The 23565-nt window shown below is 54.8% G+C and overlaps 1 protein-coding gene across 6 annotated transcripts in view; it reads right to left on the reverse strand.

Annotated features, from left to right (window-relative positions):
• SCN5A (sodium voltage-gated channel alpha subunit 5) overlaps nucleotides 1-23565 on the reverse strand; it is a 100151-nt gene that overhangs the window by 54987 nt on the left and 21599 nt on the right. For 5 of the 6 annotated variants that reach the window (XM_037847463.1, XM_037847445.1, XM_037847469.1 and 2 more), the window contains 7 exons: nucleotides 18890-18980; nucleotides 17455-17583; nucleotides 10507-10598; nucleotides 6720-6950; nucleotides 4903-4966; nucleotides 3423-3564; nucleotides 2791-2988 (listed from right to left, as the gene is read on the reverse strand). In XM_037847463.1, coding sequence (XP_037703391.1) covers nucleotides 2791-2988; nucleotides 3423-3564; nucleotides 4903-4966; nucleotides 6720-6950; nucleotides 10507-10598; nucleotides 17455-17583; nucleotides 18890-18980 — 947 coding nt within the window. Of the gene's footprint in view, nucleotides 1-2790; nucleotides 2989-3422; nucleotides 3565-4902; nucleotides 4967-6719; nucleotides 6951-10268; nucleotides 10361-10506; nucleotides 10599-17454; nucleotides 17584-18889; nucleotides 18981-23565 lie in introns of all 6 variants that reach the window. The other variant, XM_037847457.1, reaches the window with a different exon arrangement.

Genomic DNA, 23565 nt, shown 5'->3' on the forward strand with positions numbered 1-23565 from the left:
GATCCAAGGAAAAAGAGAGTATGGGCTGAAGTGGGCAGCCCTTGGGGATGGGGGAATGTACAGGGAGGTCTGGAGGGTTATGCTGAAAAGAGGAATGGAAGAACTGGAGGCCAGGGGATCTTTCAGCTGGCCAAGAGAAGAAGCTGATACCTACAACCTGGTTTCTAAGAGGCTTATTCTAGAACTGGCTTCCAGAGTCCACCATGTAGGGAACTGTGGGTGGTCAGGCCAGCATCTCCAGAGCTTATTTTGAGCTGGTTCAGGCCTCACACCTTGGGCCTTCCTTACTACCTTACCAGTACGTTCCCCTGACCAGGCTAAACTATGCCCATGGATACATGGATCTCTTTTATCCAATATGCACTATGCTCCCAGGGACCACCTTTACCCAGGAGCTACCACCTTAAACCAGCAGACACCACGAACATAGGAAAAGAATTTTACCCAGCAGGTACCACACTCACAGGGTCACCTTTACCCAGCAGGCACCACACTCACAGGGCCCACCTTTACCCAGCAGGCACCACACTCACAGGGCCCACCTTTACCCAGCAGGCACCACTCTCACAGGACCCACCTTTACCCAGCAGGCACCACACTCACAGGACCCACCTTTACCCAGCATGCACCACACTCACAGGACCCACCTTTACCCAGCAGGCACCCTCTCACAGGACCCACCTTTACCCAGCAGGCACCACACTCACAGGACCCACCTTTACCCAGCAGGCACCACACTCACAGGACCCACCTTTACCCAGCAGGCACCACACTCACAGGACCCACCTTTACCCAGCAGGCACCACACTCACAGGGCCCACCTTTACCCAGCAGGCACCACTCTCACAGGACCCACCTTTACCCAGCAGGCACCACTCTCACAGGGGCCCACCTTTACCCAGCAGGCACCACACTCACAGGGCCCACCTTTACCCAGCAGGCACCACTCTCACAGGACCCACCTTTACCCAGCAGGCACCACACTCACAGGGCCCACCTTTACCCAGCAGGCACCACACTCACAGGACCCACCTTTACCCAGCAGGCACCACACTCACAGACCCACCTTTACCCAGCAGGCACCACACTCACAGGACCCACCTTTACCCAGCAGGCACCACACTCACAGGGCCCACCTTTACCCAGCAGGCACCACACTCACAGGGGCCCACCTTTACCCAGCAGGCACCACTCTCACAGGGGCCCACCTTTACCCAGCAGGCACCACACTCACGGGGCCCACCTTTACCCAGCAGGCACCACTCTCACGGGGCCACCTTTACCCAGCAGGCACCACACTCACGGGGCCACCTTTACCCAGCAGGCACCACACTCACAGGGCCCACCTTTACCCAGCAGGCACCACACTCACAGGGCCACCTTTACCCAGCAGGCACCACACTCACAGGGGCCCACCTTTACCCAGCAGGCACCACACTCACAGGGGCCCACCTTTACCCAGCAGGCACCACACTCACAGGGGCCCACCTTTACCCAGCAGGCACCACACTCACAGGGGCCCACCTTTACCCAGCAGGCACCACACTCACAGGGGCCCACCTTTACCCAGCAGGCACCACACTCACAGGACCCACCTTTACCCAGCAGGCACCACACTCACAGGGCCCACCTTTACCCAGCAGGCCCCACACTCACAGGGCCCACCTTTACCCAGCAGGCACCACACTCACAGGGCCACCTTTACCCAGCAGGCACCACACTCACAGGGGCCCACCTTTACCCAGCAGGCACCACTCTCACAGGGGCCCACCTTTACCCAGCAGGCACCACACTCACAGGGGCCCACCTTTACCCAGCAGGCACCACACTCACAGGACCCACCTTTACCCAGCAGGCACCACACTCACAGGGCCCACCTTTACCCAGCAGGCCCCACACTCACAGGGCCCACCTTTACCCAGCAGGCACCACACTCACAGGGGCCCACCTTTACCCAGCAGGCACCACTCTCACGGGGCCACCTTTACCCAGCAGGCACCACACTCACAGGACCCACCTTTACCCAGCAGGCACCACACTCACAGGGCCACCTTTACCCAGCAGGCACCACACTCACAGGGCCACCTTTACCCAGCATACACCACACTCACAGGACCCACCTTTACCCAGCATGCAACACACTCACAGGGCCCACCTTTACCCAGCATGCAACACACTCACAGGGCCCACCTTTACCCAGCAGGCACCACACTCACAGGACCCACCTTTACCCAGTATGCAACACACTCACAGGGCCACCTTTACCCAGCAGGCACCACACTCACAGGGTCACCTTTACCCAGCAGGCACCACACTCACAGGGCCACCTTTACCCAGCATACACCACACTCACAGGACCCACCTTTACCCAGCATGCAACACACTCACAGGGCCCACCTTTACCCAGCAGGCACCACACTCACAGGGCCCACCTTTACCCAGCATGCAACACACTCACAGGGCCCACCTTTACCCAGCAGGCACCACTCTCACAGGGGCCCACCTTTACCCAGCAGGCACCATACTCACAGGGCCCACCTTTACCCAGCAGGCACCACACTCACAGAGTCACCTTTACCCAGCAGGCCCCACACTAACAGGCACTATCTTTACCCAGCAGTAACAAATTTTTACCCAGCAGACCTCACATTCACAGGAAATACCTTCACCCAGCAGGCACCACTTTTAACCAGCAGCACTGCCTTTTACTTAGTAGGCCCCGTGCTTATAGGCACCCACAGTCAGTCAAGGGCTTAGTCTGGAGGCTCCTTGGCTGCCCTGCTCACCCACCTCGTGTTCTTTCTTGAGCATCTCCATGGCCTCCTGGAAGCGCTTTTCCTTTTCTTCAGTCTCAGCAATGGTGGCTTGGTTCTGCTCCTCATAGGCCATGGCAACCACAGCCAGGATCAGGTTCACCAGGTAGAAGGAGCCCAGGAAGATGACAAGCATGAAGAAGATCATATAGATCTTCCCTGCAGATCGCAGCGTCTGGGGGAGCAAGGGGGCAGAGGTCACCTTCACTGGGGCCCTTCTGGTCATGGCATTGCCAAGTCACCCAGTCTGGCTGTGCCAGGGGTTCAAATAACCACAGGCTGGGAGGGCAGGTAGAGAATGTCCCACGCACAGAGGGAGGCAGAATGTTCCTCTACAGGGGAAATGTTGCACCCAAAGAAGGGGAATCCTCCATCCTATAGGGTAGAACACTGTCCTGCTCACAGAGGGAGTGCCCCATATAAAGAGACGGGATGGCTTCTTTTCTCGCTAGAGCCTCATCCCTCCCCTGCCCCTATACCACTCAGGCCAGTGGGGAGCCGCTGGGGCCACATGTGGTTAGTCACCGGTGATGCCCCAGACCAGGGTCCTGGTGTGGGGTCCTAAGCCCAGGACCTGGCATCCCTCTGCTGGCCCCCTCACCCACGCACCTGCTGGTAGAGGCGCTCCCAGTAGTCCTGCGTCATCAGACGGAAGAGCGCGAGGAAGGCCCAGGCGAAGGAGTCGAAGCTGGTGTAGCCATGGTCAGGGTTCTGGCCTGCCTTTAGGCACCGGTAGCCCTCGGGACACGTCCTGCGGCCAGACACTCAGACTCTGTACAGTGCTGTAAGGGGCCCTTGCCCTTGAGACCCCCACTGGACCTGATGTATATCCCTGGGCATCCCAGCCTATGTCCCATGGCTCTGTGAGGCTGAGCTTCACAAATCTGCCTCCACGACCTTGTTCATGCTGTGCCTTCCAACTGGGACATCGTCTTCCCCCTTTCTCACCTATCTGGATTCTGCTAGGTCTAAATACAGCTCCCTGCTGCCCACGTGGCACACCAACCCAGATGCTCTCCAAGTTGCATCTCCAAAGGGAAAGGAAGCTCCAAGGGCCTGGCTCACATCTCTTTCTCTGCCTGTCTACCCCATGGGATGCTGAGCACAAGGCAGGCACACGGGGGAAAGCAGTGAGGCCTGGCTGAGCTGATCGGGGTGGAGCTGAGGGCAAAGGCAGGGTCATGGGGGTTGGAGAATGATTCTGGGTGGGTGGGCTGGGGCCTGGTCATGTCTGGAGAATGTGCCCATTTGCACAACTGCACACACAGGTACCAGTTTAGATAAGGTACAGTTCATGGAGCTGGAGTGATAGCGTTTCTCCTGAAGATAGGGTGCTGGGCTGCATTCACTTGTGTGTGAGTATGTGTGTGTGTGTGTGTGTGTGTGTGTGTGTGTGTGTGAGAGAGAGAGAGAGAGAGAGAGAGAGAGAGAGAGAGAGAGAGAGAGAGAGAGAGAGAGAGGAGAGAAAGAGAGCAAGAGAGACTGACAGCAAGAGAAGGGATGCAGCCAAGGCGCCTCTTTACCTGTTAAAGCCCTCAGACCCTTCAGACAGTCTCCTCAGCAACAGAAAGGAGGTAGCAAATCCGGGCTCCGGAATTTCATACTCAGAGATGTGGGTGCACAACCCCACAGAGCATCTCTCCCACTTGGGTGAGCCTGTGGGCCCTCCTTCCCCTAATACCCCATGCCATAGTTGCACTGACACAGGGCCCCGGAAGCCGTCTGGGGCTACTGGGCACGTCTGGGTATCACAGGGAGGAAGTGAAGACCAGAGTGGGTTGGAGCAGCCATTGGTGGAGGGGTGGGGGGATGCTTCTGGAAGGGAACAGAGCCAGGGTTGGACTGGTGGGGGTCTGTGGGGCCTCTCAGTCCTGCCTACTCTCTCCTCAGGGATCCATCAGATCTCCCTGCAGACCTGTCCCTGTCCTTTCTGTGCCTCCTTCACAGCTGTCCCTCTCTGGAGCAGGTGGGGAGGGGAGGTTGACAGGGTCCCAGCAGGGAAAAGAGGCAGGGGAAGGCCTCACTGTCCCTGGGGTCAGGGGCACAAACAGGAAGCACCAGGTGATCCTGGGCAGTGAGCTCCACATACCCGGCATCGGAGCTGTTCCCACACAGTAACACATCGGTGGTGCCATTCTTGAGCAGGTAATTACCTGGAATACAAACATCTAACAGTGAGGGGCACATGTGGTCCAGACCCCCAGGTTTCCCATCTGCCATCCAGGGCTTTGGGGAGGTAAAGACAAAGCTGGTAGTCCTCCTTTCTCTTCTCTGCCCCTACCTCACCCCGACACCTTTGCCCTATCAGGCCTCAGGTAACCCTGGCTGCCTCCTTGGCCTTCCTCCTCCTCCTCCCCCTCCGTTCAGTTGCCCATGTCTCCCTTGTTCTCAAAGACAAAGGAAGCCCTGGGCAGGGCCTCAGCTGTCCCCACAGGGAAGCTTCCGCCCCCTGCCCCAAACCACTCAGGGGGCCAACAAGGGCCAAGAGAGGCCCTGAACTAGGGAGGCAGGAGTCTGGGCGGAGTGGCAGCTTGGTGGCTGAGTCACTGCATGGCCTTGGCAGGCTACTGTGCAACTCAGGACCCACTGTCTTGTGTACAAAACGGCAGGAATGATGGCTGCCATAGTCACCGTGCCAACACTTCGGTCTGTTCAGACAGGGAGCAAGGAGGGGACTGGGGCTGGACCAGGTGAGATACGGCCCTGTCCTCTCCTCTTCTGTGGCCATCCACCAGTTCTCACCACTACCTGGGGGTGATGATGTCTGAAGAACAGGCAGGAAGTAATGAGATGGAGAGGCAGATGGGAAACAGCAGCTGCACCACTTGGATGTGGGACTGACCTGACAGGGTCAGGAACGGTGGAGGCAGGCCTGCCCACCTTTGCCTTAGGCAGCAGTTCTCAAGGTGTGGTCCCTAGGCTAGCAGCATCAGTAGCATCTGGGAGCGGATTAGAAATGCAACTTCCCAAGAGCCAGCCCACACCTACTGATTCAGAAACTCTGGGGCTGCAGCCCAGCAACTGGTGTTTTACTGAGCCCTCCAGGTGACTCTGCTGCATGTTGAAGGTTTCAAACTACGGCCATGTGGCTACCGCCAAATCATAAGCAGGTTTATTAACTGAGTTTCTATGTTTCTTTTTCCAGAGTGGACTGCAGGTGGATGGACGTAAGAGGCCCTAACTTCAGAATGGCCCTCAGTGTCCTAGTGGCCTTGCACCACACTGCTGGTGTCGAATCTGTGATCTGGAAGAGTGGCGCTAGTCTAGAGAGGTGCTGGCTATCAGCCTTGAGACTGGACGTGTGAGCCCACAGGGCAGTGAAGCAATCACAAGGACACACACTACTTGGCACAGCCACTGAGCTTGCCCCCATTCTCTTGCAGGGGGTGCAAGTATGTGGAATTAGCATCCTGGTAAGGATCACTGAAGTGAACTGGGAAGTCCCCATGCGAAGTGGATCGGGCCCTGCCTTTGAAGCCTCACCTACCACCCAGCTCTGCATCCTACCCTTTCCCAAAGCTGACAACACGCCTCTATGGGTGGGCTGCAGCAGGTGGTCTCCTTGCAATTCCTGATCCTCTTGGTCAGTCCTGTCTCCAAACATGCAGCTGTTGTCCCCGTCTGCCTCTCTACCTAACGACACGCTTCTGGTCCTTCTAGTGTCTTCTCCCCAGCCAGCCCGGGGACTCTCAAGGATTCATACTGAGTCTGTTCTCCTTCTGTCCCTTATCTTGGAGACCCAAGGGCAGGGTCTGGGGTCTCTAAGTACACAGAGGGGCCTCCAGGGGATCAGGTGGAGACCTGCGCTCTGGTGACACCTGCGTCGAGGTGGCCTGGCCCCGCCATCTCACGAAGCCCTCCTGGGGCTGTGGTGTGCCCAGTCGGGCAGGGAGCGAGTGCGTGCACCTGGGTCATTGAGGTAGTCGTCCAGCGAGTCCCAGACCAGACCGTCAGCCTCCACGGAGCCATTGGTGCCGTTATACATCGTGAAGTTGCGTACGCACTTGTGCCGCAGGTTTCCCATGAAGAGCTGCAGGCCGATGAGAGCAAAGACGCTGAGGCAGAAGACAGTGAGGACCATCACGTCGGCCAGCTTCTTCACAGACTGGATCAGGGCCCCCACGATGGTCTTCAGGCCTGGGGGCGGTGGGAACCAGCACGGTCACCCACGGCACAATGCTCCAGCACCACTGGCTGGGTCAGGCATGAGGGGAGGGGGCTGGGTCTCCCTGGAGCCCTGCAGTGAGCTGGGGTGGAGTCAGGGAGAGCAATCGCAGGGTGGGGACAAAAAGACGGAAGTTTCTTGTGGGCTTTTAAGGTCAGAGCCCCCCTTTCCTCAGCTGCTGAGTCCTGATTTCCCTGGGGTCAAGACCAGCATCCAGTCTGGTCTTACACTCTCAGCCCACCCCTTTAAGTGTAACCCCAGGGCCATGGAGGGGTATCAGCCTTGATCCTGAGATTGGGAGACACAGCCAATGCTGGTAGGGGGTCCTTATGCCCCACTGCTGAGGCCAGCTCTCCTTGGTGGCACTGGGCGTCTTGATTGTTTGGAGGAAACTAGGGGACTCAGGGATGAGGGATGGGCCAAGGGCTGGGTGTGTGTGTGTGTTTGGGAGGAGCTATGGCCAGGCCATGGTAAGGTCTTAGGGGCCTGTTCTGTCCTCAAGCCCATCTTCCATACTTCCTCTGTCCCTCAGGGACCCATCCCCACTCAACCCGAGAAGCTGTGATCCGTTAGTTGCATGGCCCAGCTCCCTGCGGAAGCCAGCACCACACACAGCGAAGTGACAGAAAAGCACATGGAGAGGCATTTGGCCTGGCCTTTAGCGACCGTCCTAGGACAAGTGCGAGCAGAGCATCAGGAACAGGGGCTCCTTGGCCAGCAGCAGGGCCCTGCCCCACCCTGATCCCCCAACAACTCCCCAAGCACCCAGATCTCAGATTAAGCCCCATCCATCGTCCAGCCGGTTAATGAGTTAGGAGCACCCGTGGTTACTGTGCCCGCGGCTTCTGTGCCCGTGACCCAGAGGCAAACACATAAAAGGGGGGAGGAAGTCCTCCCTGCTGTGCTGCTAGAGCTGCTGCCTGCCAGGGCTCAGGGGCACTCAGCGTTCTCTGTGGAAATCATCCTGGCAGACGTTGGCAACTGCCTGGGCAGGGGATGGACCTTGCAGGGATATGGATGTGGAATGGTGGTGGTGGTATTCATGGGCCTTTTGTAGTCCAGAACCCCTCATCCCTGGCAGAGCTTCTAGGACCCCTCCATGGGCCTGCATCTGGCTCTGCTCACAGGCCAAAAGACCCTGGAACACGTAACTCCTGCTCATACAGAGGAAACAAAGCTAGGGATGGGGACGGCCACTCACCTGCCGGATGTGGACTCCACCTCAACTGTCAGGCTAAAGAGTCTTGGCCTAAATTACCCAGTTCAAGTCCCAGTAATGCATTTCCTGACCTTGGACTGAGAGGGTATGACGGGAGAATCAGTTGGCGTGCACACACCCACCCCTTTAAACGTTTCTCATATTGATGACAGATTTCACTTTTGGCAAGAATGAGCCCAACAAAGTCACAGGATTCTTTCTGAAAAGATCCAGGAAGGGATGGGTCCCGGGGAATCAATGGGAAATACTCTCTTCCACTGAAGTTCTAATAGGCTAGGGTGGGAAGGGACCTTGAAAGCCCTCACTGGGTTGCTGACAGCTTTAAAGAGCTCCAATGGGGTTGGGGTTGAGGCACAAAATGGACTTGGGGCTTTGGTTGTGCCCCCAGAGGGCACAGAAGGCAGGGACTGGGCACTCAGTCACCAAAGACAGTGCCAGGGTTTTCCTTTCTTGTTCTGTGTATACGGGTTCCCTCAAACACAGTTTTTTGGTTTCCTTACCAGAGGATCACACTTCACATGAAGGGCTGAGAAATGTTTTCCTTTGTAGGCCTTTTTTACAAAGCAGACACCGGGATATGCCTTTTTCTGAACCGCTGTGGTCAAGGTGTTTATCCACACTTGGAGGGGTATGTACCTAGGAGGTTGTCCCTGGGTCCCTGAAGGACACACTGTGAGGCTTTGGAGTACACATGGGTGTGCCGAGGCCCGTGACACCTACCTTGATGGGTGTGGTTCCCTGGGGGTGACTGGGGGCACGCTGACCCATTTGCTACTGGCTCTTGGCAGGGGTCTGGGCCACTCGTGGGGGGATAGGGAACCATGGTGGGTTCAGAGGCCAGGATGAGCATTCCAAGACTCAGTTTGAACACAGCATTAAGGGGGGACTACTTTTACCAGGTAATTAACCCCACTGGGGGGAGCCTGAATTCCACAAGGGAGCCCAAGGCTGAGGCCCCTGACAGCCAAATACAGGCTAAGGGTCTGGGAACCAACTGCTTTCCAAACTGGGAAATGTCTGGTTCACCTAATTCTTCCCTCAGCTCTGCTACCTCCCCAGAATGGTGGCACATAGCCTGTCTCAGGAAACTTTGGAGAGGAAGTGCCCTGTCTAGTTCTGAGTGTGGCCACATTCAGAAAAGGCTTCTGGAGGAGCCTCTGGGCACTGGCCCCCCATAGCAAGTTCCTCGCAACACGAAGACCCTTGTGTTTGAACTCACTTCAATCTGGGGAAAGTGAACAAATACTTGGGATTAAACAATCTCCTGGAAGGCCCTCGACTTCAGTGCCAGCATCATACAACGTGAACTCTGAAGTCACCAGCAGTCTTTTGAGAATTTTCTAGACAGCTGAGGTGGAATGGCTTTCTAGAGAGGCCATCTGGGCTGAGAAAATTTCCCAGGTACAATTGCCAACATCTGTCAAGGAGGACTTCTTCCTGCAACTACCATGCACGGTTTGCTAAACCTCTACCGCACCATGCAGCAAGGGCTGTTAGACGCCAAGGCCCGATGACACCTGTCCACAGATTACGTGCCGTTTCACAAAATGGGCCTGGGGTTCCAGCTGTGCGTATATGATCAGAGGGCGCGAAAGGCAAGGGACTGGGCACTCGGCCACCAGGGACAGTTGCCGGGGTTTTCTTTTGTTGTTCTCTGTGTGTAGGTGGGTTCCCTCAAACACAGTTCTTTTGATTTTCTTATCAGAGGATGCCACTTCAGGCTGAAGCAATTCATATATGAGCTCTTAGCCATTCAAACAGCTGAGTTCAGTTTGGAAAAGAAATTCACTTTCTTGAGAAGAATTTGGTATAGATGCAGGCCCTGCCCTGGGCTGCTCTGTGCTCCTCTGGGGTGACTGGATTTTACTGAGATAGGCAGCCTGAAGCCCATTCTGGGGTTTTTGGGGGGCGGCTGTGTCCACTGCCAGCAGCCCTCACACCCAAGCTCTGGGAAAGGTATTCTGGTGACAGGCACATTTGAAGGGGCCTTTCCGAGAGCTGCCTGGGCTCCCACGGGGCTGGAAAGGCCCAGGTGTGTCTCTCCAGCCTTGGCGTTTAACCTGATTATCACCTGAAATGACTGATATAGTTTTCAGGGCCCGGAGGACTCGGAAGGTACGTAAGGCTGAGACATTGCCCAGGTCCACAAATTCAGTTGTGTATCTGTAACAAGGGAAAGTCACACACGAGACAGACAGTGACAACACGCCAGTAGGAGATACACGGTCGGGGTGGGGGTGGGGTGGCGGGGGAGACAGAGAGAGAGTCACTTGTAGCTGAGATCTGAGAGGCGAACCTGGGCATCTTACCTGGGATAACTGAAATAGTTTTTAGAGCTCTCAGGACTCTGAAAGTTCGAAGAGCCGACAAATTGCCTAGTTTTATATTTTCTGATACATACCTGCAGAATCAAACCACAGTTATTGGGAATTACAAAGCAGAACCTGAGCCTGCCCTCCCCGACCAGCCCTCTCCCTTCTCCGCCTCCCACAGGGAGGGCTGTGGGTGGCCTGGGCTCTCCCTCACGTTTTCTTCCTGATCTCAGCCCCCTGACGCTGGGGCCCTCGGCATGGGTGCTTTAAGGATGCCCACACAGCAAGCTCCCAGGCGGCTCTCTCGGTGATGGTCCCAGGAAAAACTGGTGCCAGGAGGTAACTACTCTACCACACCCTCCACACCATTGTGGACCATGACATGAAACCAACTGGCAGGGAATGGGGTTGGGGACACACCAGAGTGAAGAGGGAACTGTTTTCCAGGGGGCTCAGGTCAGGTGATGTGGGAAGCAAGTAGGTTTCTGGCCCTCGTTTTGCTGTGTCTTCTGCGGTCTGTGGTTGCTGAAGGAGGACATCGATTCAGCCTGTGCCTGGCTGCTCTGATTTGTGGGACCCTCAAACCCTGGCTGAGCCCAGCACAGAGGGCGGCTGGGTCTCCCAGAGCTGCCCACCTACTCCTTCCAACCTCAAATCTCTCTCCACCACTCCACTCCTGAGTGGCTCAGGAGTCCTGGAGTCACGAGGTAGAGGTGGGCCCACGTACTCAACAGGGAAAACACAGAGTTCCCAACAGAAGCACTGGAAGGTGGAAAGGGTGGCTGCCAGGATAGCCAGCCCTTCAAGTACTCACAGCCAACGGCCAACACAAGAAGAGAAAGGAGCAGGGTGAGGGGTTTTTAGGGTGACGCTGGCTGCTCCTCTGTGAGTCCCCCTGCAGTCTTGCCCCAGGACGCTCAACATCCCACAGGGATGACCCTGGGTCTCTAAGAGGTGACCCCAGGGGTGAGCAGCCCTCCTCGGGGTCTCCCCTGCTGGGGCCTGACTGAGATCAGCAGGGTCAAATGGAGTGGAGCTCCCACTTGGAACTAGGATGGCCACCCCATCCCCGGCCTCCACAGGTGCAGAAGGATGGAGTGGGTCTCTGGGAGGGGTGGGATGTGCCCAAGTGGAGCATGAGGACATGCAGTGGATGGACCACATGACCACATGTCTGTCTGAGAGACGGATGGGCAGTGATAGTGGCAACTGATTCATGATATTTAACCAAGAGTTTTGGATCCAAGGTGTCTGACATTTAACCGGAGGCATCTGATGTTTAACAAAGGGCAACGGACTCAGGGTGCCTGATGTTTAACCAAGTGTGTCTGTCCCGGTGTCTGAGTGATGTCAGATCTAGGACATTGGCCCCATGATGCCGGGGGAGTGCCGGGGGTGGGATGGCAGTGCAGCTGGGCTCACTCTGCTGGTCAGCCTAGGCTTCCAGGCTTTTCCACTCTGCTCAGAACTTCTGAATTCACTTTCAAGCTGTGTGGTGTGTACAGGAAAGGACTTGGCAGGCCGCGCCAAGGGACTCAGTGTCCTGGGGCCAGCGGGGTCCAGTCTGGCCCATAACTAACCGATACTGGGCCGAAACCAACTTTCTCTGCATCCACTCACAGGGCCCTTTCATCTTCATGGGACTCAGTGGACCATCCTGCTCCCTCCTTACCCACCGCATCCGTTCAGCAATGGGAAGTCAGCAATCACATTCTCAGAGTTTCCCATCCTCTGGCTATGCCTCGCCCTTTCTGTGGTGTGGCTTCTGTTCATCCCTGGACTCGCTTCAGCTTGCAAATCTTTCTCCAGTGCAGCAGTCCGATGCAGCCCTACTTTCCTGAGGGGAGCAGAAACCACCTCCCTGATTCTGGTCTATCTACACCTATTAATGTAGTCCAACTTTGGATGGTTATTCCAGTCTCTGATGACTCAGACCCTGAGGCCTCTGTCCCATACTCTTCTTTCAAACTTGGGATCTCCATAGAGAAATGGTGCTGCTTTGGGATTATCAAGTTGAGTCCAGGTTATTACTTGGGAGCTGGGGTTCCAGCCTGACAGAGGCTCCAGGTTCCTATTTCCAGCCGGTGGTCTTCCAAGTGTGGCCCAGAACAACAGCTCCTTTTGCTCAGGACACTGGTTTCAAGGCTGTCTCCTCTCCGTGCAGATCAGAGAGGGAGCCTACTGTCCTTGCTTCTCCCCACCTGTCTCTTACAGATCCTGTCTGTCCCCAGGTGTCTCCAGCAAAGACCCTGAGTGCCTTTAGTTTAGCTTCTGCCTGTACCTTGGTTGTCCCAATGCAGACCTGCCCAACCCTCTGTGTCCCCAGCACACACATGCTGGCCCTCCACTCATCCTCTGCCTCCTCAGCAGCTGGTGCTGGGCACAAAGCCGTATCCCAAGGTGACAAGGATGGGCTGATGACACAATTGGGAGGACCATAACTGCTTCCAGCAGGCTTGTAAAGTTGGCTGAGTGGCTGAGAACAGGAGTGGGGTTGGTGGTTGTGTGTCTGTGGAGTCATGTCAGGTTTGGGGGACAAGTGTGACGAGGAGGGAGTCTCGAAGGTAGAGCACCGGGCTGGGCGAGGGCGTGGTGCACCTGGGAGGGTTTCCTCACATGTGGGACTTCTCAAGGGGTGAATGTAGCATCTGTTACTCTACCCAGAGCCTGGTCTCCAGCAGCTTCCCAGGTTGGGGACCCAGTTGCCCAATCAAGGCCTTCCTGAGGCCCTTGAGTGTGGCTAGGCCCTGCATTTGGCAGAGGGCCAGTTTCAACAGGGGCTGAGATGGGCTGGTGGAGCAGAGCTTTGACCTTTCCAGGCTGGCAAAATCCGTCTCTAAGCCATTTGACTCATTTTGCTATGGCCAAGCTGCTGGGCAGAGGCAGACAGCTGGGGATGGGATCATGGGCCCTGACACAGAAAGAGCAGAGGGTAGTGAGGATTCCACCCTATCACACCAGCCCCAGTGCAGGGGGGTGGGGAGCTTTTTGGGAGCAGACACTATTATGCTGTGCAGCTGTCCCACCCTATCGCTGTGCAGCCTGAGGTACAGCCCTTGCCTTCTCTGATGCTGCTTGTTCCTCCCATTCAAAGCATATTGCCCCCTTGGCTCCCAGGGCTGCAAGGCAGACAGTGAAGTGTAACATCCACGAGCTCCGGCAGCTAGCTATGGCGGCGATCACCACCCTCTCCTTTCTGCCCTCCCTCCCTTCCCCTCCAGGTCTGGTTTCCATAACAACTCCAGAAGGTGGGAGGCTGTGTCAACTAGCAGGTAATGCCTAGCCAGGAAGGGCCCCACAGGAAGAGCTCTGGCTGGAGAGTTGCAAGCCGAGCCTGGCAGGCTTTCCCGCACCCCCTCCGACCTTCCCACAATCTCTCAATAGGGTGGAGTGGGGGAGCGGGTTGAAACGTGGTCTGAAACACCGCATTTGAGAGTGCCTCTCCCATCCAACATGTGGTTAGGAGTTAGGAAACTTGGTTTTAGTGCCAAATCTGCTGCTATAATTCTATAATCTGGGACAAGTGGTAGGTTCTGTCTGAGCCTCAGTTTCTCCATCTGTAAAATGTAAGGCAGGATAGGAAGGTTTGATTGAATCAAGCTTTTACCACCAAAGACTCCTTTCATTATCCTAGGAGTCCCATTTTATGGAACCATTTTGTCTATATCAGAATGCATTTCAGAGGCAGTAATTAATCGGTTTTCATAAGCAAAGGCAGAAATCACTATCAATCAAAGTTGCTGGGCCAGTCCAGCCAAGAGCAGACATCTTGCCATTCCAAAGGATTTATGCAGCCTCATGGGACATGAACATGCCATTTCTGTGAGAGGCATGCAAATGTGGAAATGGTCTGGTGGCCCCTGAGGCCCCGTTCAGCTGTGTCACACCCAGTTCTGGTACAGGGTGAAGGCCAAGCAGGCATCGGTGAGAAAGGCACACTGCTCTGCGATTCGGCGTGGAAGGAAGTCTCCGATGGGACCCTATGGGGAATGATATTGGGCTCCTCCCACAGGCAGGGCAGGAGGACTTGCTAAGGTCACACAGAGCATCACCCAGACATGCAGGGTGAGGACAGGCCATCAGATGAGAGGCCCAGTGTGACACCTTTCCTTGGGGTCTGGGAGCATCTTTGTGGTGACCCAAGTCCTGCTCAGCCTCCAGGACAGGAGGGTAGGAATGGCTCAGGCAGACACTGTCCCCTCTTCTGCCCAGGTACCTGGGGCCCTCCACAGAGCACTGTGCTCCCCCCTCAACACAGGGCACCCCGGAACCTTAGCCCGGCCTGGCAGTCCTCCTCCATTCCCAAATCAGAGTGACCTCCCAGACTGCAGTAGAGAGTTCTCCCTCTCTTCTCAAATTTCAGACATGCCTCCCCACACTGTATTGTCAGCTGATGATCTTGCTTGTTATTTCACTGAGAAAATAGAAGCAATCAAAGGAGAAATGCCTTCTTATCATCAACTTCATCAATCTACTTCCATCTCCACTAGACGCCCTACCTTCCCTGCTCCTAAGGCCGGCTTCCTTCTGGAAATTGGATTCCCCTCATGTCAACTCAAGGACTTTACTCCTGAAATTTCCTCTCCTCTCTCCTGCAGCATCAAACCTTCCTTCTCTACTGGATCATTCCTGTCAGCCCTCAAAGATACCTTCTTTAAAGGTCTTCCTTTGACCCCATATTCCCTTCTAGCCATTACCCTATTTCCTGTACTGTTTTAAAGCAAAACTCCAGAAAACAGTTATCTATGTTTGCTGTACCTTTTCTCCTTCTGCTTTCTCTGGAGCCCCCTCTTACCAGGGGTATGCCCCACCACTCCACTGGAATCACTCTTGTCAAGTTTGCCAATGACCTTCATGGAGTCAAATCCAACGATCCATTCTCAGTACTCTTCTCACCCTCACTCTCATGGCATTTCTCGGGTTGGATGATGTTCCTCCGTCAGCTTTCAGGACACCCCTCTCTCATCGTTTTCCTCTGGTCTCCTGACCAATTCCCTCCAGTCTTCTTTGCTTGATCCTCCTCTTCTTCCTGATCTTGAGATGCTGGAGAGCCCCACAGTACAGTCCCCAGACTGCTTCTCTTTTCTGGCTACACTCACTCCTAGGTGGCCTCATCTATCCCCTGGCTTTAAATTCTATTGATAGTCCATTGGCCTCTAAATTTATATCTAGTCCACCTTGGGCCTCTTTCCTGAGCTCCATTCTGGAATCTCCAGCTACTTACTTGACATCACTCTGGGTGCTCTCAAACTTAACACAACCCAAACCAAACTTTTGATTCCCCTCCTTCCTCAGCCAGTTCCTCCTTTCATTCTTCTCCATTTCAACAAATGGTTAACACTGTTCACCCAACTGCTCAAGCCAAAAACTCCCATTAGCTCTACCTTCAAAATATATCAGAGTCTGACCATGTCTCACCTCTTCCACCTGAAGCCAGGTCCCCAACACCATCTTCTCTCTCCTGGCTACTAAAATAGCCTCCTGACTTATGTCTGTGTCCACCCTTATCCCTCTACAGTCCACTGTTCACACAGTAGCCAGAGCGACTTTAGCCAGAGTGACTTTTCTAGAATGTGAATCAGATAATGTCACTCCTGGGCTTACTTCATACTTGGCTCTGACCACAGCCTGTAAGCCAGCACAATCTGTCCACCATGCCACCATTCTTCAATATCATCTCCCATCACTCTTCCCCTTGCTTGCCTACCTCCTCCCAGGTCTAAATCTACATTGGATTTGGGGCAAGTGGTGGCCTCTTTCTGAGCCTCAGTTAACCCAACTTTAAAATGGAGGGTTGGAGTCAGCTCATATACAGCAAACCCAGAAACAGAGGTTCTGATGCATTTTCTAACTACCAGGTTCTCCACCCAGCTAGAAAGCACCCCTTCAGCAGGTTCCAGTGTCCCTCTTTCTCCTCTCTCCCCCACAGCATGGCCAAGCTCAAGGCTGCTCAAGGCTGGGGTGAAATAGAGACTCTGCATGAATAGATGGAGTCAATGAATCAGAGACTCCTACAAAGTGAGAGCTGAACTGAACCACTGATACCACCTGGCCCAGCACTGTCATTTAACAGGCAGGAAAACCAAGGCTATGCAACAGCAGGGAGCATAACCTTCGCCCATTGGGTTTTCAGACAGGGTTTGATGGCCAAGCCCCTGAACACCTCTGAACAGGAGGCCCACCCTGATCAGTCGTCCCCACCAGAAAACAGCATCAGTTGCCTGAGACATCCAGCATGCGTCTCCTCCTGGACAAGGGAGCAGGGCCTTAGCCTGGGGGACAGGAGGCCTGAGATCATATTCACTTTCTGGCAGGCTCATTGTGTGTCCTTGGCATCAGTCTTCCTGTCTGTAAAATGGGGATAAGTAAGCCCCATCCAGCCTGCCTCTCTGGCTGATGTAAGGATCCACTGGATCATGTAAGTGACCAGGTGCTCTGAAATGTGCCAAACCTGGAGACTATGAGTGATGAGAACAGACATGCTGGTGAACTGCCATGAATTGCTGGGGGTGTCCGGTCCCTTCTCCGGGGTCCTTCTCTTTACCAGAGTTTCATTCTTAGTCACCTTGGAATCCAAGTCACTGTTCACCATGGTCCAGGGATTTCAGGCTGAAATATTGGTTTCTCTTGGTGGAAAGGGCAGAAGATGCTGAACCAGAGTGTTCATGATGTCCCTTGAGCACAGGGCTGCCACGGAGCCAGGGATGAGCCTGTGGACCTGCCCACAGTGGCCCGCCTGAGCTATTTTGGACCTGTCTCTCCCCACTAGGATGATCCGAGGGCCTCCTTTCCTTCTTCTCCTGCCACAGCAGCAGGGTTGGAGTAGCCGCGTACAGAGCCGCAGGTGGACTGCAGCAGGGAAGCCGAGAGGGCTGGTGGCCCAGGGCCTGGGGTGGTGCCCAGCCCCCCTGGTACAGCCCAGCACGGTGCAAGCAGGGTACTTACGCCATGACAATCACGCTGAAGTCCAGCCAGTTCCATGGGTCCCGAAGGAAGGTGAAAGCGTGCAGGCAGAAGCCTCGGGCCAGAATCTTGACCAGAGACTCAAAGGTGTAAATGGCAGTGAAGGTATACCTGGGAAGGAGAGGCCGGGGTGTTTCTCAGGGAGGCTGAAGCCCTCAGGCCAGCTTCCCCATGTGGCCGAGGCCCAGCCAGCTCCTCTTACAAGGGGCCCATAGGCCAGGCTCTCTGCACTGCCCTCATGGTAGAGGTGAAGTTAGCACTGGAGCTTTGTTCCAACATCTGGCTAATGGATCCATCTTCCGTTTGTTTATTCAGCATTGTCAAGTGCCTGCCATGTGCCTCATCTGAGCTCCCACCATCTCTCTTGGCTGTCTTCGTGTAAGAAGACACCCCACCCCACCCCACCCCAATCTGGTCACCCCAGTCCTGGAGGTCCATGTGCACAAGCACTTATGGCTACGGGGTCTGCCCTCAGTAGCTAAAGACTGGAGCACGGTCCACCCTCAACTGCCTATGGGGTAAGTGGGAACAGCTGCTACCTTGGGTTTGAAAAGGCGGCTGTTGTTCAAACATGTGAGACTGGGTGTGGGGAGCTGTTCTCTCTGGATGGGGCAGGCTGAGGAATCCAAAATGGCCAATGTGGGGACTGCAGGCCCCAGGCTGGAATGGGTGAGGGGCTGCTTCCCAGGGCTCGGATGCAGGTCCCACGCACCAACCAGCCCTGCTGGGTCCTGTGTGAAAGTGGGACTGTGATAAAAGAGGCTGCCCTGACATTCTGCTGGTCTCCTGAAAATAGGGAGCCAGATGCTCTAAAGGCTCAGCAAGTCAGCTTGGAAACTGGGTTAAGTACAGTCACTTGGGAAGAAAAGACCAGAAGCAAGTTTCTAAAACAGTGCAAATGGTGGTTGGGAGGCAGGACTTGGAAACAAAGGCAGTGGAGTGGAGTAGTTGAGAGCGGGGACAGTCTGGGGCCTTCTTCCTGCTGCCGCACCTCCTACCTGCCTTTATCAGCCGAGTTACTTAATGTCTCTACGTCTCAGTCTCCTCATCTGTAAAATGGGAAAACGGCTGTACCTACCCTATGGGGCTGCCATGAGGATTCAGGGAGATGATGCAGTATGTGCTCAACAAATCATTATTTTACAGCATCTGCTGATAGTGCCAATCTTCTTTAGGGTGGGAAAGGGAGAAAACCCTGTCTTGGCCTTCCGGAGAGCTTCCTTCCCTGAAGCCCAACTCCAAGCAAGGACTCGGCAGGACTGGGAGTGGCTAAGAGGGCAGGAGCTGTGCCCAGGACCCCCAGGTGGACGAGTGCCTGGCCTGGACAGAGCCCATTTCTGGGTGACTCAAGGTGCCATGGCAAGGTACAGAAGGGAAGGCAGGGGCCGGCCGGAGGAGTGGCCCGGAAGATACTCACTCGACATACTTGGTCCAGGGTGGAGGGTCACGCTGGGCCATGAACACGCAGTTTGTCAGGATAGTGCACATGATGAGCATGCTGAAGAGCGCGCAGGGGGGTCAAGGAAAGCCCGGCGCAGAGGGCCTGGCCCTGGGTCCTCACTGCCTGAGTGAGGAGAGGGCGGCTCTGTGGAGACACACGGGGATGGCGAGCACAGTCCCCCCACTCCCAAGTCCACTCCTCCCATCTTGTCCCCCCCTCCCCTGACACTTGCAGCTGGACCCCTGCCCCGGCTCCACAGCCTCTAGCAGAGACCAGACACCTGAAAGCACACCTTTGGCCAGGCTCCCTGTAGGGTCTGTCCTGGAGGTGGGGAGCAAGGGTGAGGGCTGACCCTTCAGCCTAACAGGTGGAGGGGGGCATTTACAAGCTGCTCCTCAGGGGCCAGGGTGGGTGGGGAGGGGGAAAGCCAGGTGGCTCCCAGTTCCCTCCCCCAACCCCATCAGAGCAGGCCAGGCTGGGCTTTTATTCTGACTTCTCTGAAGAAGTGCTCTGCTGCCAAAAATTGTATATGTATACTTTGTCAGGACACAGTGACCCTGAGGGGGGCAGGAGACCCTCCTCTCCTGCGTGGCTGCTCCCTGCCTCTGCACATACTCTTCACCCTTGTCCTCTGCTCCACCTACTAAACTCCTCCTCCCTCCAGAACCCACTCGACAGGAGTGACCCCTCTGAACAGCCTGGCCTGTCCTCCACCAGGGAGTTGCTATCGTCTCTGCACCCCCAGAGCCACAGGGAACCCCTCTCTTAGATCCCGCGGCTGCTTGGTGAATGACAACGTTTGTCTCCCCAACAAAAAGTGAGCTCTTCAAATGCCAGGCCGGGGTCTTGGGGATCCCTGTGTGCCTCTGGCCCCTGACTCTCTGGCTGCAAGTCCTAACCACTTCAGACTGCACGGAGCTCTGACTGACCTCCTCCGCTCCCTCCCTCACCTCTATGAGACCCTCACAGAAGAGGAAGGGCAGACCTTGGGCCTCCTGAGCCTCCTCCCTGGGGCAACCCCAGGGGCTCTGGCCTGGAACAGGGACACTCTGCTGCCCTCCTAATTCCCCCTCCCCAGTCTGAGTAGAGAGGCTGCCCCAGGCTAAGGACACCACACCCCAGCCTCGGCCTCAGGCGCAGCTGCTGCCAAATGGGTGAGTCCCACAGGCTGCCCAGGTGTCACCGGAATTGAGCTCCAGGGGCCTGCCTCTTTCCTCCCTTCCACCATTTTCCGTGGCCTGCCCAGCCTCAGGCCCGGCAGGGAGGCCAATGTACTCAGAGCTGAGACCAGGCCAAGCTGGGGTGCTGCCTTTTGGGGGACAAACCCCAGCCGGCGAGGGGTGAGGCCCTTAAGAAAGTTAACAAAACAGATTAAAATCTAACCCATGAAGCCCTCCCGTTCTCCTTCTAGGGAATCCAGCTCAGGAAATTTGCACCCCAAATCTGGCCCCTTGTCTATAATTAACTCTCCGATTTCCATTTGAGATGAGAGGGGTCAGGCTTTGGGAATCCCCCTTCGTCAACCAGGGCTGGGCTGACAGGACTCCTCGGGTCAGATGTCGGAGGCTCCAGGAAGCCTTGATTTCTGCCTAAGCCTGGTATCTGCCGATGCCTCTGCCCGTGAGTCTCCATGGCCGGGCTTACCTCACTCTCCAGCTTCTCAGAGCAGGATCAGATACCAAGCTCGGGGCCCGTCTCACTGACACACACACGCGCCTCCGTGCCAGGGCTTCCCTCACTTGGCAGACAGTTAACAAGCTCTTCAACCAGCCTTTATCCGTCCCCAGTGAGCCACTGTTAAACCAACTACCCAAGAACCCAGATGATTCCTGAAATATGAAAGTACTGATGCAAAGAGCAAATGGTTACTGAGTCCTTCCTAGGGGCCAGGCTCTGTTTCCTGCATCCCTGAGCTCCTTAAATTCTGCTAACAATCATATGGGGTGGAGACTTCGTCTCCATTTTATAGAAGAGGAGATCGAGGCACAAAGAGGTTAAGTTCAAGGATATTGTGGCAGGTGGACTGATGCCCCCCAAAGGTGAACATGTCCTAATCCCTCAAACCCATGACTATGTCACATAGCAAACAATGTGCAGATGTGATTAAGGATCTTGAGATGGGGAGACTGCCCTGGGTTATCGAGGGGAGCCAGGGTCCGAATGATGTGACATGAGAAAGACTCAATTGGCCATTGCTGGCTTTGCACGTGGAAGGGAACCACAAGCCAAGGAAGGCAGGCAGTCTCTAGAAGCTGGAGAAGGCAAGAAAATGCATTCTAGAGCCTCCACGAAGGAATGCAGTCCTGTTGCCGCCTCGATTTTAGCCCAGCGAGAACCATTTAGGACTTCTGACCTCCAGAACTGTAAAATAATAAATCTGTGTAGCTTTAAGCCACTAAGTTTGTGACAATTTGTTACAGCAGCAACAGGAAACTAACACAGATGCAAAACTCTGAACCCCAATTGCCCTATCCCGGGCCTCCACTCTGAACCCCTCTGCTGCACCGCCTCTGCAGATGACATCAAAGGTCACCCAGTCCAATCTCCCGTCTCCAGGCTGAAGGGCCTGCCTGAGTCTCAGTTCTTCAGCTCCCTCATCTGCCAAAGGGAACACTATCCCATGCCTGGCCTTTGTCACCCACAGGGCAGGGCTGGAAAACCAAACAAGGTAAGGGGCTCAGTCAAATGTGAGGAAACTGCCATCCAGGAGGAAAAATGGAATAAACCTCAACTGAGTGTGTGTGCCTGGCCCTGTGGGGAGACAAGGACGCCTTGGACAAGAGCCATGTCCCTGAAATGCTCCAAGAGAGAATTCCAGGAGAAAGCTCGGGCAGGGCTGGGCTGGAAGGCTTCCTGGAGGAGGCATTTAGATCGGCACTGAAGACTGGCCAGCGTTCCTCCAGAAATCAGCCAGCCCAGGTGGACATGGTGAAGCAGAGCAGATTGAGGGTGGGGGAGATTCTCTACTCCCAGCTCTGGCCAGGCTACTCATCATTCTCACTGGAGTGGAGAAAAGGCTCCTCTGCAGAGTGTGGCAGTACAGACAGGCTGCTTTGTGCAGAGAACTTGGCAGGACACAGACAAGGTGAGTGAGAACTCTATCATCAAGACTGAGGGAAGAGCAAAGACAGATGACCCTTCTGAGACCTAGGGCCTGGGTCCCAGGTGGGAAATGACAGGAGTGGCATTATCTGGCTTCTGGCTTTTCCAGATACAGCTATGGCTTAGGGTGAGGTGTGGCAACCTGTCTTCTCTGCTATTTGACTTGCTCAAAACCCTTGCCTGCCTCCCCTGGCCCTGAGAACAGCTCTTGAACTACTCTCAGTCGTGTGTGTATATGTATGTGATCTTTTCCTACCTAGATTGGGCTGCTAGTCCATGACTGTGCCCCAAGAACCCCAGGTCCATGGAGCCCAGCACTTAGCCAACACCAGGGAGATGAGTCAACTGGGTGAACTTCTGGCCAGGGCACACCTGTTTGCACTGCCTGGTAATTTCATGCTGGTGATCGAGCTGGTCCTATGTGTGGGCAGAGTAAAAGGCCGGCTCTCCAAGCTTGAGCTCAGTCGAACATCTTCGGTCCTGTCATGTCATTGTCCCCAAACACCCACTCCTCTTAAAGGGACCATGCTAGTCTCAAGATTAAAATGCCAGCAAGGACTGCCTGCATAGTTGTGGGAAATGCTTGAAACCTGGGCTGCCTAAGTCCTCAGATCCCAGGGCAGTAAAAAAAAAGCCCCAGAGAGAAGAGAATTAACTGTGTGTTCTGGGGTGGGGTGGGAGTGGGGGTTTCATATATTCGTGCTATTAAATGAGTATGGGAAAAAAAAAACAACTCAAACCATGTGGTTTGATTGCCCATTTGAATCTGGTGGAGAAACGTGGGAGGATTTTGCGAATAGATCCTGAGCACCCAGGAAGGCAAAATGTTCCTCGGCGTGAACGTGAGGTCTCTCTGAATGTGACTGCAGTGGAGTTTGGCGTTCACTTGGTTTTTTTATTTAATCCCTGCAGGAACACATTCTGCAGGATTATAACAAAAATACATCAGAAAAAATAAATCTGTCTCTGCACATTGACTTTTCCGGCAACTTTCCAGGGATGCCTTGCAAGTAGGGAGCAGAGAGCAAAGCCAAACTGAATTCCATGCTCCCGTCGGCATGGCGCACCCAGCGACTTTACTGTTACACGTGAGCAGGTCCCCTTTCCGCTCAGTGGTGGTCTCCCTGAGAGGAGGGCTGTGTTCAGGCCCCTTTTAAATTTTTTCTTTGCCTCTTCTGCCCCTTCCCAAGGCTGTAGTACAGAACTCTGCACATGCAGGGACTTCATGGATGTTGAACAGATATAAGAAAGTAAAGCAGAGCGTAACTTCAGGATTCAAAACACAAAACTTGACTGTACATTAGAAACACAGTGACAGCTAATGAGGGTAGGGTCTCCTCTTGGGATGATGACAATATTCTGGAATTAGATAGTCATGCTGTCTAACGTGATGTGCAAAACCTTACAAATATACTAAAAACTACTGAAGTGTTCACCTTAAAATGTATGGCATATGAATTATTTCTCAACAAAAAACAGGGAATAAAAAAGAAAGAAAGGAATGCATGGAGTTTCCTGGACTTCACCCTGCAGATTTTGGTCTGGAATGA

This window comes from Choloepus didactylus, chromosome 1 (genome assembly GCF_015220235.1).
Source record: "Choloepus didactylus isolate mChoDid1 chromosome 1, mChoDid1.pri, whole genome shotgun sequence".
Classification (NCBI taxonomy): Eukaryota; Metazoa; Chordata; class Mammalia; order Pilosa; family Megalonychidae; genus Choloepus; species Choloepus didactylus.